The sequence below is a fragment of the Mobula hypostoma genome, chromosome 4, assembly GCF_963921235.1.
Source record: "Mobula hypostoma chromosome 4, sMobHyp1.1, whole genome shotgun sequence".
Taxonomy (NCBI): domain Eukaryota; kingdom Metazoa; phylum Chordata; class Chondrichthyes; order Myliobatiformes; family Myliobatidae; genus Mobula; species Mobula hypostoma.
This window is the reverse complement of record NC_086100.1, coordinates 169,525,458-169,541,312: the sequence shown is the minus strand read 5'-3', so window position 1 is coordinate 169,541,312 and position 15,855 is coordinate 169,525,458. Positions and strand designations below refer to the sequence as shown.

Below are 15,855 nucleotides of genomic sequence, written 5' to 3'. Positions count from 1 at the left end.
TCAAAGTACTGTATATAAATGTCACCATGTGCAACTGAGATTCATTTTCTTGCGGGTATTCTCAATAAAACTAATAACCATAATAGAATCAGTGCAAGACCACACCAACTGGATGGACGTCAGTGTGCAAAAGATAACAAATTGTGCAAATACAAAAAGAAAGAAAGAATAATAAATAAATAAATAAGCAATAAATATTGAGAACATGAGATTAAGAGTCCCTGAAATTGGATGTGGGAAAATTTCAGTGGTGGGGCAAGTGAAATTGAGTGAAGTTATCCCTTTTGGTTCAAGAACCTGATGGTCGAGGGGTGGTAACTGTTCCTGAACCTGGTGGTCTGAGTCCTGAGGCTCCTGTACCTTCCTGATGGCAGCTGCGAGAAGAGAGCATGGCTTGGGTGGCGGGTGTCCCAGACGATGGATGCTGCTGTCCTGTGACAATTCTCTGTGTGGATGTGCTCGATGGTGGGGAGGGATTTACCCGGAACAACGTGAGGTGTTGCACTTTGAGGGGTTAAAGAGTAACGTATGCAGCACATGGCGGGACCTTTAGGTCCTGATGTACAAAGAGATTTTATAGCTACCATCCTATATGTTACCACCTTCAGGCAGCTATATTTATTGAGTTGCAATCCCCCGATTTAATCCTCGCCGAATCACAGGACAATTCGCAATGACCCAATTCACACATGGCTTTGGAAAGCGGAGCACCCGGAGGAAACCCACATGGTCATGGGAAGAAGGTACGAACTCCTTACAGGCAGCAGTGGGAATTGAACCCAGGTCACTGGTACTGTAAAGCACAGCACCCATATAGCGTGCTTGCCTTCATTGGCCAGGGCGTTGATATACAGTAAGAGTCGGTAAGTTACGTTGCAGCTAATGAAACTTTGGTTAGACCACACTTAGAGTATTGTGTGCAGTACAGGGCACCCTATTGCAGTACAAAAGAGGCTCACCAGAATCTGGTCAGTATTACCAGTTGAGGTAGGTCAAGCTTGGATCATTTTGTCTGGAGAGTCAGGGGCTGAGGAGGTGACTGATAGAAGTATCTAAATTATGAGAGGAATAGATGAGATCGATTGTGTGTTTTCCCAGAGCAGAAATGTCAATTACTTGTGAGCAAAGCTCTAAGGTGAGAGGGTGAAAGTTCAAAGAAGATTTACAAGGCAAGTTTTTGTTTACTCAAGAGAGTGACAGGCACTTGGAAAAGTGGCGGGAATGTAGACAACAGCAGCAATGACGAGGTGTTTAGATGGACACATGAACAAACGGAGAGGAGGGATATAGACCATGTGTCAGCAGATGTGATTAGTATGGATTGGCATCATGTTCAGCAGAGACACTGGGGGGCTGAAGAGCCTGTTCCTGTGAGGTACTGTTCTGTGTTCGTAACACTCTCCCTCACTCCTCCACATGAGACTCTCTGCTGAACAGACACGCACAGGTCAGGAGTCCACCTAGTTCTAACTCCTGTGTCCGAGCCCTTACTCCCATGAATGTTCTCGGGATTAGTTCAGCTTCCACCAGCCCTACCTGAGAGTGTAGGGCATACCTTGAGCTATGAACGGCGCGCTGGGGGCCTCTGACAAGACGACAGGCCGAGGGATGGGTGCTGGCGGCCGACTCTCCTTCCGAGTGTCTGGGCTGCTCTTCTGCTGTGGCTGAGTGTAATCGTACGGGTTGTCCACGGTGCAGCGGTCTTCCCTGGTTACCGTCCTGGTGTAGCGGTCTTCCTTCATTACTGCTCTGCTGTAGCAGTCTCTCTTGGTCACTGCAGTGTAGTAGTCTTCCTTGGGTATCACCATGTCATATTGGCCTTCCTTGTCCAATGCTGAGGTTCCAGGGCCTTCCCCCTCTTCTGCCATGGTATAGCAGCCTTCCTTAGGTACTGCTGTGGTGCAGAGGTCTTCATCCAAAGTCAGAGTGTAGGGGTCTTCTTCATCTACCTCCACAGGGTAGCGACGTCCCTTAGGTACCACTGTGGTATAGCGGTCATCATCGAATGCCACGGTGTGGCAATGTTCCTCAGGTCTCGCGGTGTGCCCATCTTCCTTGGGTCTCACTGTGGTGTTATAGTCATCATCACCCAAAACCAGGATGTAGGGGTCTTCCTCGTCCACTGCAGTGGTATTGCGGTCTTTTTTGGGCACCACTGTGGTGTAGTCATTGTCATCGAATGCCACGGTGTGGCGGTGTTCCTTGGGTCTTGCTGTGGTGTACCGATCTTCCTTGGGTCTCACTGCGGCGTACCTGTCTTCCTCACCCAACACCAGGATGTAGGGGTCTTCTTCATCCACTGCCGTGGTGTCGTGGGCTTTCTGGGGTCCCGCTGTGGTGTACTGGTCTCCCTTGGGTACCCTTGTGGTGTATCGGTCTTCTTCGTCCAACTCCAGGTCGTAGGGGTCTTCTTCATTCACTGCTGTGGTGTCGTGGGCTTTCTGGGGTCCCGCTGTGGTATACTGGTCTTCCTTGGGTACCCTTGTGGTGTATCGGTCTTCCTCATCCAACACCAGGTCGTAGGGGTCTTCTTCATCCACTGCTGTGGTGTCGTGGGCTTTCTGGGGTCCTGCTGTGGTGTACCGGTCTTCCTCGCCCAACACCAGGATGTAGGGGTCTTCCTCATCTACTGCTATGGTATAGCAATCTTCCTTGGTCACTGCTGTGGTGAATCGGTCTTTGTTGGGTCTCGCTGTGGTGAATCGGTCTTTGTTGGGTCCCGCTGTGGTGAATCGGTCTTTGTTGGGTCCCGCTGTGGTGAATCGGTCTTTGTTGGGTCCCGCTGTGGTGAATCGGTCTTTGCTGGGTCTCGCTGTGGTGAATCGGTCTTTGCTGGGTCTCGCTGTGGTGAATCGGTCTTTGCTGGGTCTCGCTGTGGTGAATCGGTCTTTGTTGGGTCTCGCTGTGGTGAATCGGTCTTTGTTGGGTCTCGCTGTGGTGAATCGGTCTTTGCTGGGGGACACAGTGCTGTATTGTTCTTCCTTGTCCATTGACAGGATGTAGGGATCTTCCTTGCTGACTACCTCCTCCGACTTGGATACTCCCTCAAACTTGTCTGCTGCTGAAACGAGAAACCAAGTTCAATAAATCTGGGGATTAAGAAGAACACAGGAGTAGGCCACTTGGCCCTTCGAGCCTTTCCCACTATTAATACAACTATAGCAGATCTTCCCCAGATGTCAGTGACTCCCCAGTGCCAGTTCCTCATAGCACTTCTAACAATCCGACCTCCATCACCCTTCGAGGATGCAATTCCAGATTCCGATTCTCTGATCCACTTCACACACCTCCACCTCACATCTCTCCTCACCCCTCCACCTCCTCTCCCCTCTACCTCATACTCTTCTCCCTCGCCTCACATCCCTCCCCTTGCCCTTGCACCCCTCCCCTCTACCCTCCCTCCTCTCCACCCTAGACCGCCCCTCCCTCCCCTTTCTTAGTCAAGCCACCCTTATCCATCTTCTCCACCCCTCTCTGCCATCTTCTCTGTAGGAGGCACCTTCCCCTCAGGAACATCCGTGCCTTCAGCTGGGACCACCAACCCTCAGTCACCTGGCTCTCCGGCCACACTGCCCTTTGCACGGGTTTTGGTTGGGCCCTTGTGTCCCTGCACCCACAATAGGGCGTGAGCTCTCACTCCCGCCAGAGACAGGGAGTTCCTGATGCCTTGGTTTGGAGAGCTGAGAAGGTAAGGGAGCTGTGTGGTCTGTGGGCTAGCTCTCCATACTGTACTGATGACACTCACCCATTAGCAGGCCAGTCATTTTCTCATAAATGTTCTCTTCATCCTCTCCCCCCTGGGAGGGTTCGAGCCCCTTCTCATACTGGTCCTCCACCCTCTGTGTTGACTCCTGTGGAAGATCATCAACAAGGTTTGTATCTGGCTCTGATGTGGAAGCTGTCTCATCTTTAGCAGCTCAGCTCAGGTCTCGGGCTTCCCCTCCACACCAGCAGAGTGGGAAAGATAGCTTTTGGCACACTGTCTTTCACAAGCCTAGTAACTGTAAACGTTGGGAGGTTACCTTGCGGTTGTGCAGGACACTGGTGAGGCTGCACTTGGAGTACTGTGTTCAGTACTGGAAATATGTTATTAAACTGGACAGACTGCAGCAAAGGTTTACAAAGATGGTTCCTGGACTTGAGGTACTGACCTACAGGGAGAGATTCGACAAGCTAGGGCTTCATTCCTTAAAGTACAGCAAGCCCAGAGGTGATCTCTTAGAGGTGTATAAAATCATGAGGGGCATAGATAAGGCAAATGCAGTCAGTCTTTCTCACCCACAGTTGGGGAATCAAAAATTGGAGGACACAGTTTTAAGGTGAGAGGGGAAAGATTTAATAGGCACTTAAGGAAACTGGGTTTTTATTTTACACAAAGGGTGGTGTCCATCTGGAATAAGCTGCCAAAGTGGTACAATAACAACCTTTAAAAGAACAGTTGGACGGGTACACAGATTGGAAAAGTTTAGAAGGTTATGGGCCAAATGCTGGCGAATAGGACTATCTGGGAAGGAGCATATTGGTCAATAAGCACCAGTTAGGCCAAGAGGCTTGTTTCCACTGTCACTGCTGCAAACCCATCGTGTAAAACTGCCTGTCACCCTTTACCCCTCATTCATCAAGCACCACTCTCCCTCTGCCTTACAACATTAACAAACTCTGCTTCTACCACTCTTAGAGGGAGAGTTCCAAATGTACATCTGAGATAGAGCATTTCATTTTGTCAAACAGGCAAACCCTGACCTTTAAACAGTGACTCCTAGTTTGTAGTCCCCCCACATGATGGAACGCCCTCCACAGCCACTCTGTCAAGATGCATTTCACCAAGTCCCTCGCACACTTCCAAACTCTCGGATCAACCCAGCCCACTGACCTGGTCTCTGTCCTGCCCATGCAGGTGACAGTGTAGTGAATCCTCCCTGAAGTTCTCTCAGTGCAGTAACATCCCTCCCTAAATAAGGATACTGTCACAGCGCACAGTATAACATAAACAGGAGAGATTCTGCAGATGCTGGAAATCCAGAGCAACACACACGAAATGCTGGAGGAACTGAGCAGGTCAGGTGGTACCTACAGAGAGGAATAAACAGTCAATGTTGTGGGCCGAGATCATTCATGAGATCTCATCAGCATCTCTCCATAGATGTTTCCTGACCTGCTGAGTTCCTCCAGCATTGTGTGTGTGTGTGTTGCACAGCACACAGTACTCCAGATGTGGTCTCACCACCACCCTGTATAACCCAGGCATCGCCTCCCAACATTTATACTCAAAGCAGCCTTAGTCTATCATGTCAATGTATCCTCAACCCTCAAAACCCCTACTCCCTCTCCTATATCTCTCCCTTCCCAACCCACAATCTTCTCCCCCCCCCCCATCCTGCACTCGGCCCTTCCCAACTCCTCCAGTCCCCAAATCCACTCAGGCATCCTAAGGGGACCAGAAGTTCAGGTGACAGTGAGGGTATGGGGGAGTAAGAGTGTGGGGGCCTGGGAGAGTCAGGGTATGGATAGCTGGAGGTGAATTGAGGGAGTGAATAGTGGGGGAGCAAAGTGTGTGGGAAGTAAGGGTTATGGAGTGGCGGATGTAGGGGATGTAATGTATTTAATATTTCAGTAATATTGTAAATGTATTGTTTGATTGAGTATCCTTTGTTTACATAATTCATTAAGGATTATATGTAAAAGTATGTGAATGGCATCCGTCGTTACGGCAGCACGACTAGATGAGTGCCTCACTAAATAAAAACAAAGTAGACACATCTTCCTGGAGACGCATTTGAGTTGCAGTCGGGAATGAAAATTGGCACACTGCTAAACAGAAACCTGCCTGGCCAAACAAATCATGTTACCTTTATAGTGGGGCTCACTCACACCAAGCAAAACCCACAGCAAATGCAACAAAGTAGGACACGTACAAAGAACATGTCAGGTAGACAAAAATAAATGAACTGCACAGGGAAGAGAAAAAGATAAAAAGTCAAGTTGCAGTTTCAAAAAGAGCAGTAATCTGCTTGTTGCTGAAGGAAAGAAATCTGATAATGAGAGTGACACAGGACTGGGTAGCCTTGAGATTATGAAAACTCATAGAACATTATGAAAACTAACAAGAGACAAGCAATGTGATTTACACCAGAAGTGAGCATCAAGTTAATTAAAATGGAATTGGACACTGACTCGGCTGTTTCTGTCAGCCCATAAAATATGTTTGAGAGGCATTTCAAAGATACTAAACTGAAGCCTGCAGATATCCACCTAGGAACTTATACTGGAGAAAAGTAACTCCTGTAGAAATGACATTCGTAACAGTGAAATACAAAAACTAACAAGCCACTTTGGGCTTGCATGTGGTAAAAATAGGAGGGCCAACATTGTGGGGCCTTGATTGGCCGAGGCAACTATAATTTGATTGGAGCTCCATCCATCCTTTGCATGCTCCATCCCCAGCGAAGGACTAACTGAAAGTGAATTAGGAAAGGTACTGGATGATGCCACAACAGTGTTCAAGGACATTATTGGAAAACTCAGACATATCAAGGATAAAATAGTGTAAATGTAAATGCTGAATCCAAGTCTTACAAAGCTCATCTGGAAGCTTATACTATCCATGATAAAGTAGCCAGTGAGTTAGATTGCATGGAGTCTGAAGAAGTTCTTTCCAAGTTTGAGTGGAGCCCGGGGGGGGGGTTCCTAGTAGCCAAGAAGGATGGGTACGTCAGGAACTGTGGAGATTTTACTGTCACCATCAACCCAGTACTAATAGTTGATCAATTCCCTCTTACCAGGTTAGAGGATGTCTTTGCAAAGCTTTCTGGAGGAAAACACTTCAGCAAAGTAGATGTGGCTGAGTCCCACCTACAGATGGAGATGGAAGAAGAGTTCAAAGTGTTTCTCACCATAAATATGTACAAAGGGCTTTATTGCTATAATTGTTATCTTTGGAGTGCCTGCACCTGCACTGGCAGAAAGCTATGGAACAGGTGTTGTAAGGTTACCCAGGCACTCAGTGTTACCTGGATGACATTGTTGTCACCAGTAAGAATGACTAGGAACATCTCCAAAATCTCAAGGCAATGTTTAAAAAGATTAGAAGATTATGGGCACAGAGCACCATGTTTCAGTTGTGAATTCTTTAAACCAAGCATTATTTACTATGGTCACACTATTGACTCACAAGCAGTGGTGGATGCTCCAAGGCCAAAGAACGTGTCGCAGTTGAGGTCACTTTTAGGATTTGTCAATTACAGTAACAGGTTTCTGCCAAACCTGACTACCGTGCTCCAGCCTTTGAACTCATTACTATGGACAGGGCAGAACTGGCAATAGACAAAGCAGTGTGAGGTGGCTTTCCAAAAGACAAAGGAAATGGTGATCCAGCCACTATTCACACATTCTGATCCACATTGTCCAGCGAAGCCTGCCTGGGATACCTCGTCTTATGGTATAGGTGCACTCATGTCACACATTAGGAGTGATAGAAGTGAATTTTACATCACGTTCCCTTACCACTGCAGAAAAACATTACTCTCTGATTGACAGACGAGTCTGGTTTGGGGTTGAAAACATTTCAACCAGTCTTTGCGTGGAAGAGAAATTACCCTCATTACTGATCATCAGCAACTGGTGTCCATTTTCAATCCACAGAAGGGTGTTCCATTAACGGCAGCAGCAGAAACACGAGATGGGTTCTGTGTCTTGGAGGACACCATTACAAGAGCAGATTCAAGAGGATGACTAATCATGGAAATGTTGATGGGTTGTCCTGTTTACCCTTGGAACAGGAAATACATGAAAAATTTATAATAGAGGATACTAACACAAATCAAAATGTCTCTCTGTTACTGCAGAGATGATCCAAAGGGAAACTAGAAAATACATGGCAACACAAATTGGCTGGAATGTACAGCAAAAACCCAAATTCTTCCATTTTTACCAGCACCAGGATGAATTTGCCTTTGAATGGGGGTTGAGATTTGTTGTATCATTCAAGCTGAGAGCCAAAGAGTTGGAGGAGCTACAAGCTGGTCATCTCAGCATGGTCAAAATGAAAGCGTTGGCCTGAAGGATTGTCTGGTGGCCTGGGGTACATCAGCAGATCAAGTTGCTTGCCAGGCACTGTTCACGATGCCAACACATCCGGGAGAAGCCAAGAGCAGCGCCTCTCCATCCCTGAGAATCGATTGCACTGCCTTGGCAGAGGATTCATGTGGATTTTGCCAGATCATTCATGGGCACAAATTTCTTGGTAGTAATGGATGCAACTACAGTACAAAGAGGCCAGAAATGATCCCAATAGTCTCGCACATCGTTGCTGTGTTAAGAAGCCTCTTCTCAAGGACTGGTGTTCCAGAATACTTAGTCAGCAACAATGGAACACAGTTTATTGTGGAACAGTTTCACTCTTTCCGGAAAATGAATAGAATAAGACACGTTATATCTGCACTGTACCACCCAGTTACAAATGGCTTGATGGAAAGACTTCTCCAGAGTCTAAAGAATACAATGTCAGCAGAACGCACTACACTGACACTAAATCAGAAACTCACCAATTTCCTCCTTGCATATCGCAGTGCAGCACACTCCACAGCCAACAACTCACCAGCTGTGCTGTTCCTGGGTTGTCCTACGTGCTCACGCTTGGATCTCCTCAAACCCACTCTCAGTAGGAGTATGCAGGACAAACAGCTGAGACAAATTGAGGGCTCCTCAAACAAGGAGGTTCGATGTTTCATTCCTGCACAGCAGTCCTGGTGCGGGACTACAGAAATACCAAAAGTGGGTACTTGGAAAGATTAAGGACAGAACTGGTCCACTCTCCTGCACAGTGGAGATTGTGTCTGGTGTCATTTGGCGACAACACATCGATCAGTTGAGGTGAGCAGAGTCAATTGTTAGAGGAGAAAGGTGTCCCGAGCTGTCAGAACCACTTCCTTCAGTCCCAGGGTCAACTTCTACAACCCCCACAGAGAAAGCCCCAGAACCTGAGATTGTTTCACAGCCACAAGTCTCACCTGTCAAGCAGAGTGACCCCGCCTGTCAGGAAAGACTTTATCCCACAAGAGTAAGAAATCCTCCACAGCAATTAAATCTTCAGGCCTGAAAGGGGCAATTTAGAATTTACTGTGCTGAGCATGTCTATATAGTAGTTGTATTATACATATAACATCTACTATATAGACATCAACAGCATGGTAAATTTGTATGTGCATGCACTGTATATGTGTGTGCATGTATGTATATATAATTTTTATTTTTTTTTCTCACCCCTTATGGGTGGTGTGTTTGTGTCTTTTTCCCTCAAACTAGGGTCCTCTACCAGAGGTCTGGGAGCCTGAGGGTTTGGTGCAGTATTCTAGCTGTTCCTAGTAGTGCGCTCTTCTGGACCGAGATCTCAGATGTTGTTCCTGGGAATTGTTGGAGCCACTCTCCCAGTCCAGCTGTCACACTCCAGGTGTTCCTATCACCACAGGGATTACTCTGGCTTTAACCTTCCACATCCTTTCTATCTGCTCTTTCAAGCCCTGGTATTTCTCCAGCGTCTCGTATTCTTTCTTCCTGATGTTACTGTCCTTCGGGATTGCCACAGCTATCACTATTGTTCTCTTCTGTTCCTTGTCCAGTATTACAATGTCTGGCTGGTTGGCCAGTACCTGCTTATCAGTCTGTATTTGGTTTGAATCCCACAGGATCTTAGCTCTGTCGTTCTCTGCTGCCTTCTCGAGTGTTTCCCATTTGGATTTGGGATTGTCCAATCCATACTCAGCACAGATGTTCCTGTACACAATTCCTGCAACTTGGTTATGCCGTTCAGTGTATGCTGTCCCTGTCTGCATCTTGCACCCTGCTACCATGTGCTGGATGGTTTCAGTAGATTCCTTGCACAGTCTGCATCTTGGGTCTTGTCTGGTGTGATAGACCCCTGCTTCTGTTGCTCTTGTGCTCAGCATCTGTTCCTGTGCAGCCATGAGCAGTGCCCTCTGTGCTGTCCCTCAGCCCTGCCATTTCCAGCCATCGGTAGGACTTTCTGATGTCAGCCACCTCTGATATCTGGTGATAGTGCATCCCGTGCAGTGGCTTGTCCTGCCATGGCCTCTGCTCCTCTGGCTCTGCTTCACCTACTTCCATGTCCCCTGCCTGCTGCCTGAGGTATTCTCCTAGCAAGTCATCCCTAGGGGCCACCTTCCTGACATACTCATGGATACCTTCCTGACATACTCATGGATACCTTCCTGACATACTCATGGATACACTTTTCTTCCAGGACCGTGGCCTTGACACTTCCAAGTCCCTGTCCTTCTTTATTCCGACAAGTGTACAGTCGCTCAGCGTTGGACTTTGGATGGAATCCTCCATGTATTGTTAGTGGTTTCCGGGTATCAATGTCAGCGGTTTCCAGTTCATTCCTTAGCCAGCACACTATTGCGGCTGGGTATCTGAGGATGGGTAGGGTGAATGTGTTGATGGCTCTGAGCTTGTCCTTCCCATTCAGCTGGCTTTTTAGGACCTGTCTCACTCTTTGGAGGAACTTGGATGTTGCAGTCTTCCTTGTGTCCTCATCGTGGCTTCCATGCACCCACAGGATCTCCAGGTATTTGTAGCTTCCTGTACCTCTGGTATGTGGTCTTCAGGTAACTTGGCTCCTTCAGTCTGGATGAGTTTGCCTCTTTTCACTATCATCCGGCTGCACTTTTCCAGTCCAAATGACATCCTGAGGTCTCGGCTGTACACCCTTGTCAGGTGGATAAGTGAGCCAATGTCTCTTTCATTTCTGGCAGACAGCTTGATGTCATCCATTACAGGAGGTGACTGATGGTCACTCCACTCTTGAACCTGTACCCATATCCACTCTTTGAGATGATCTGGCAGAGGGGGTTCAAGCCTCTGCAGAACAGCAGTGGGGATAAAGCATCATCCTGGTATATTCCACATCTGATGGTCACTTGTGCTATTGGCTTTGAGTTAACTTCTAGCATTGTCCTCCAATGGCCCATTGAGTTCCTGATGAAGGTCCTTAGCGTCTTGTTGACCTTGCACAGAGACAGGCATTCCAGGATCCACGTGTGGGGCGTTGAGTCGTGTGTTTTCTGGTTGTCGATCTAGTCTGTGCTGAGGTTGCTTTGCCTGGTCTTGGAGTTTCACATGACTGCTTTGTCTATCAGTAGTTGGTGCCTGGACCCTTTGGATCCATTACCCATCCCCCTCTGAGCAGGTCAGGAATTCACACAGGTTCCTTCAGCTTGGTGGCTCTCCAGTATATATATTACTGGAGAACAAGCTATTATATATTTGAGCTGAGATGCATTCTATATTGAATTGGAGTTTATAACTAAGCAGGGAGTAGTGTACAGTATTAATACTTCTGTAATATTGTAAATATATTGTTTAATTAAGTATTCTTTTTGTTTACATTGTTCATTATGGGTTATATGTAAAAGTACGTGAACAGCATATGTCATTATGCCACCATATCATATGTGAGTGCCTCACTAAAGTAAAATGGAGTATACACAGGAATTCTGCAGATGCTGGAAATTCAAGCAACACACATAAAAGTTGCTGGTGAACGCAGTAGGCCGGGCAGCATCTCTAGGAAGAGGTGCAGTCGACGTTTCAGGCCGAGACCCTTCGTCAGGACTACTGGAGTATGCCTGTTTTCTTAGGATCCCATAATTTTCTTCCAATTAATTTATGGAGTTGCAAAGTGACGTGGTAATTTTAAAAAGAACTCGAGATGATTACTTACCTGCTGAAAGGCCACAAGACTTTCAGGTAAAAACAAAGCGCAGAACATTTTTTTTCTTTGGAGGGGGTGAGTTATTCGAGTTGAAAAAGGGGGGCAGAAAACAGAACGAAATCATGAGTTCATGAACAGTAAGTACCCAGGAAATAATGTGAGAAGTGGGGATTGGGGAGTGGTGGACGTGGGGATTGGGGAGTGGTGGATGTGGGGAGTGGGGTTGTGGAGTGACAGACGTGGGGAGTGCGGGTTGTGGAGTGGTGGATGTGGAGTGGTGGACATGGTGAGTGGGGGTTGTGGAGTGGTGGACGTGGGGAGTGGGGGTTATGGAGTGGTGGATGTGGGGAGTAGGGATTATCGAGTGGTGGATGTGGTGAGTGGGGATTGGGGAGTGGTGGATGTGGGGAGTGGGGGTTGTGGAGTGGTGGACATGGTGAGTGGGGGTTATGGAGTAGTGGATGTGGGGAGTGGGGGTTGTGGAGTGGTGGGTGTGGGGAGTGGGGGTTGGGGAGTGGCGGATGTGGGGAGTGGGGAGTGACGGACGTGGGGATTGGCAGATGTAGGGAGTGGGGATTGTGGAGTGGTGGACGTGGGGAGGGGGTTGTGTAGTGGTGGATGTGGGGAGTGACAGACATAGGGAGTGGTGGATATGGGGAGTAGGGGCTGGTGAGTGGGGGCTAGCAAATGGCAGATGTGGGGATTGGGGAGTGGCAGATGTTGAGAGAGGAAGGGGGAACAGTTAGAGGGGAGGTGAGTGGGGGCTTTGGGGAGCGGAGGGTGTTTTGGGAGAGTAGAGTGTGTGGGGAGAGGGAGTGGTGGATGTGGTTAGGAGGAGGGAATGGGGATAAGGTGGGGGGCACTGTGTGGGGGGAGTGGGGGTACTGAGAGGGAAAGAGGACTGGGGTGAGGGGAGTGAGAGGTGTGGCAAGGTGGGGGGTTGTGGGAGTGGGGAGATTGAGTCAGACTGGAGAGGCTGAGTGGCCTTTTGCCTGTGGGTGGGGATTTTGGTGGTCCCCGGTTCAGACCTTACTTTGGTCAATAAGAAATTCGCAGACATCCTTATTGGTCACTGACCGTCATCAACTCAACCCATCGTATCCGTGGTTACCGTTGCCTGGGAACTCAGCCGCTGAGTGGCTGGTCCTTGCGCCCTCCCTCAAGAGGGAGCAGTTGGAGTGCACTCAGCCTGTCCCAGCTCAGTGCACTCACGGAAACACAAACACCCACACACACACACACAGAGAAACACATACATTCACACAGAATAACCACACACAGACGAGAGAGAGAGAGAGAGAGAGAGACGCACTGAAGCAGAAACATACCGCACACACAGACACACTCCAGCAGACATAGACATACACAAACCCACAGACGCAGTCACAAAGGATCACCCACAAACACACAAACCAGACAGTCTGACAGATGTACTCAGAGTACATATACAAACCCACAGACACAAAGAATCACCCATAAATACACACATAAACAGACAGACACACATACTGCACACAAACACACTCAAATGGACATCTGCACACACACATGCATGCACCAACACACACCAGGCCCACAGAGGAAGTCCACCAATGGCAATGTTTAATTGTGGTCATGTGACAACTCCCAAAGCGGTAACCTCACTGACATGCAAATACTGCAACAGAAATAGAGCAGGTCCAAATACAGCAAACAAGCTAAACTCAGTGCACAGAACAAAAAAAAACAGACCAAATTCAGCACACAGAGCGAACACAAACTCTCCCCTCTCCACCCTCTCTTAGCAAGCGCCATCGCCTGGGGACATTCAGGCCCTCTCACTACCTACTCTATTTTGGACATTCCTGTTTCCTTCATGTCTCCCCAACCCCACCTGTCACTTAAAGCAGGAACGCCTAGTTAGAGCACAAAAATACAGTAGAGGCAGAGTTAGGCCATTCAGCCCATCTGGTCTGCTCCACCATTTCATCACAGTTGATCCACTTTCCCTTTCAAACCCATTCTTCTGCTTTCTCCCCTTAACCCTTCATGCCCCGACTAATGAAGAACCTGTCAACCTCTACCTAAATACACCCAATAACTAGGCCTCCATACCCGCCTGTGTTAATGAATTCCACAGATTCACCACCATCTAACTCAAGAAATTCCTCCTCTCCTCTGTTCTAAATGGGGTCCCACTATTCTGAGGCTGTGCCCGCTGGTCCTCGACTCCCCCACTACAGGAACATCCACTCCATCTCAGCCTTTCTACGTTTGACCATTTGCTATGAGATCCCACCCTCATTCTTTTAAATTCCAATGAGTACAAGCTCCGAGCCATCAAATGCTCCACATACATTAACCCTTTCACTCCCAGAAGCATTTTCATGAACCTCCTCTGAACCTTCCCCAGTGTCAGCACATCCTTTCTTACGTAAGGGGCCCAAAACTGCTCACAATACTCCAAGTGAAGTCTGACCAATGGCTTATAAAGCCCCAGCATTACATCCTTACTTTTATATTCTAGTTCTCTTGGCATGAACGCTAACATTTTATTTGCCTTCTGACTCAACCTGCAAATTAACCTTCAGGGAATCCAGCATGAGGACTCCCAAGCCCCTTTGCACCTTGTATTTTTTAAATTTTCTACTCACTTAGAGAATAGTCTACACTTTTATTGCTTCTACAAAGTGCATGACCATATACTTCCTGACAGTGCATTCCATCTGCCACTGATTTGTCCATTCCCCTAATCTCTCTATGTCCTTCTGCAGCCTCCTGCTTCCTCAATACTAACTGCCCTCCACCTACCTTCATATTGTTTGCAAACTTGACCACAAAGCCATCAATTCTGTCATCCAAATCACTGATATACTGATACACTGATGAAGAGAAGCGGTCCCAACACAGACCCCTACAGAAAACCACCAGTCACTGGCAGCCAACCGGAAAAGGTTCCTTTTGTTCCCATTCTTTGCCTCCTGCCATTCAGCCAATCCTTACTCCATGCTAGCATCTTTCCTATAATTCCATGGGCTCTTATCTTGTTAAGCAGCCTCATGTTCAGCATCTTGTCAAAAGCCTTTTGAAAATCCAAGTACACAACACCCACTGATTCTATTTTGTCTATCCTGTTTGTTATTTCATCGAAGAATTCCAACAGCTTCGTCAGGAAAGATTTTTCCCTTGAGGAAGCCCTGCTGACTGTGGCCTTTTTTATCATGCGCCTCCATGTACCCTGAGACCTCATCCTTAACAATAGACTCCAGCATCTTACAAACCACTGGGGTCAGGCTAACTGGTCTATAGTTTCCTCTCTTCTGCCTCTCCCTTCTTGAAGCGTGAAGTGACAATTTTCCAGTCCTCTGGTACCATACTGGAATCTAGTGGTTTTTGAAAGATCATTACTAATGCCTCCACAATCTCTTCAGTTACCTCTTTCAGAACCCTGGGGTGCAGTCCATCTGGTCCAGGTGACTTATCTACCTTCAGACTTTTCAACTTCCAAGCACTTTCTCCCCAGTAATAGCAATTGCACTCACTTCTGCACCCTGACACTCTCGAACTTCCAGCATACTTTTAGTGTCTTCCACAGTGAAGATAGATGCAAAATACTTTTTCAGTTCATCTGCCATTTCCTTGTCCCCCATTACTACCTCACCAGCATCATTTTCCAGCTGTCCAGTATCTACTCTTGCCTCTCTTTTACTCTTTATATATCTGAAAAAACTTTTCGTATCCTCTTTGATATTATTGGCTAGCTTACCTTCATATTTCATCTTTTCCCTTCTTATGGCTGTTTAGTTGCTTTCTGCTGGTTTGAAAAGCTTCCGAAGCCTTTAACTTCCCACTATTTTTGCTCAATTATATGTTCTCTCTTTGGCTTTTATGTTGCTTTTGACTTCTCTTGTCAGCCACACTTGCGTCATGCTGCCTGTAGAATGCTTCTTGATAGATGTTTCTATCCTGCGCCTTCTGAATTGGTCCCAGAAATTCCAGCCATTGGTGTTCTGCCATCATTCCTGCTAGTGTCCCCTTTCAATCAATTTTAGCCAGCTCCGCTCTCATGCCTTTATAATTCACTTTACTCCACTGTAATACTGATACGTCTGACTTTAGCTTTTCCCTCTCAAGTTCCCAATCCA

General features: G+C 47.4%; 1 protein-coding gene across 1 annotated transcript in view; it reads right to left on the bottom strand.

Moving 5' to 3' along the window:
* The window catches only part of LOC134345771 (B-cell scaffold protein with ankyrin repeats-like), a 79,133-nt gene that overhangs the window by 7,308 nt on the left and 55,970 nt on the right, over positions 1–15,855 (bottom strand). Inside the window, exons 8-9 of the mRNA XM_063046961.1 lie at positions 3,746–3,851; positions 1,556–3,061 (exon numbers count right to left, since the gene is read on the bottom strand). Coding sequence (XP_062903031.1) covers positions 1,556–3,061; positions 3,746–3,851 — 1,612 coding nt within the window. The remainder of the gene's footprint in view (positions 1–1,555; positions 3,062–3,745; positions 3,852–15,855) is intronic.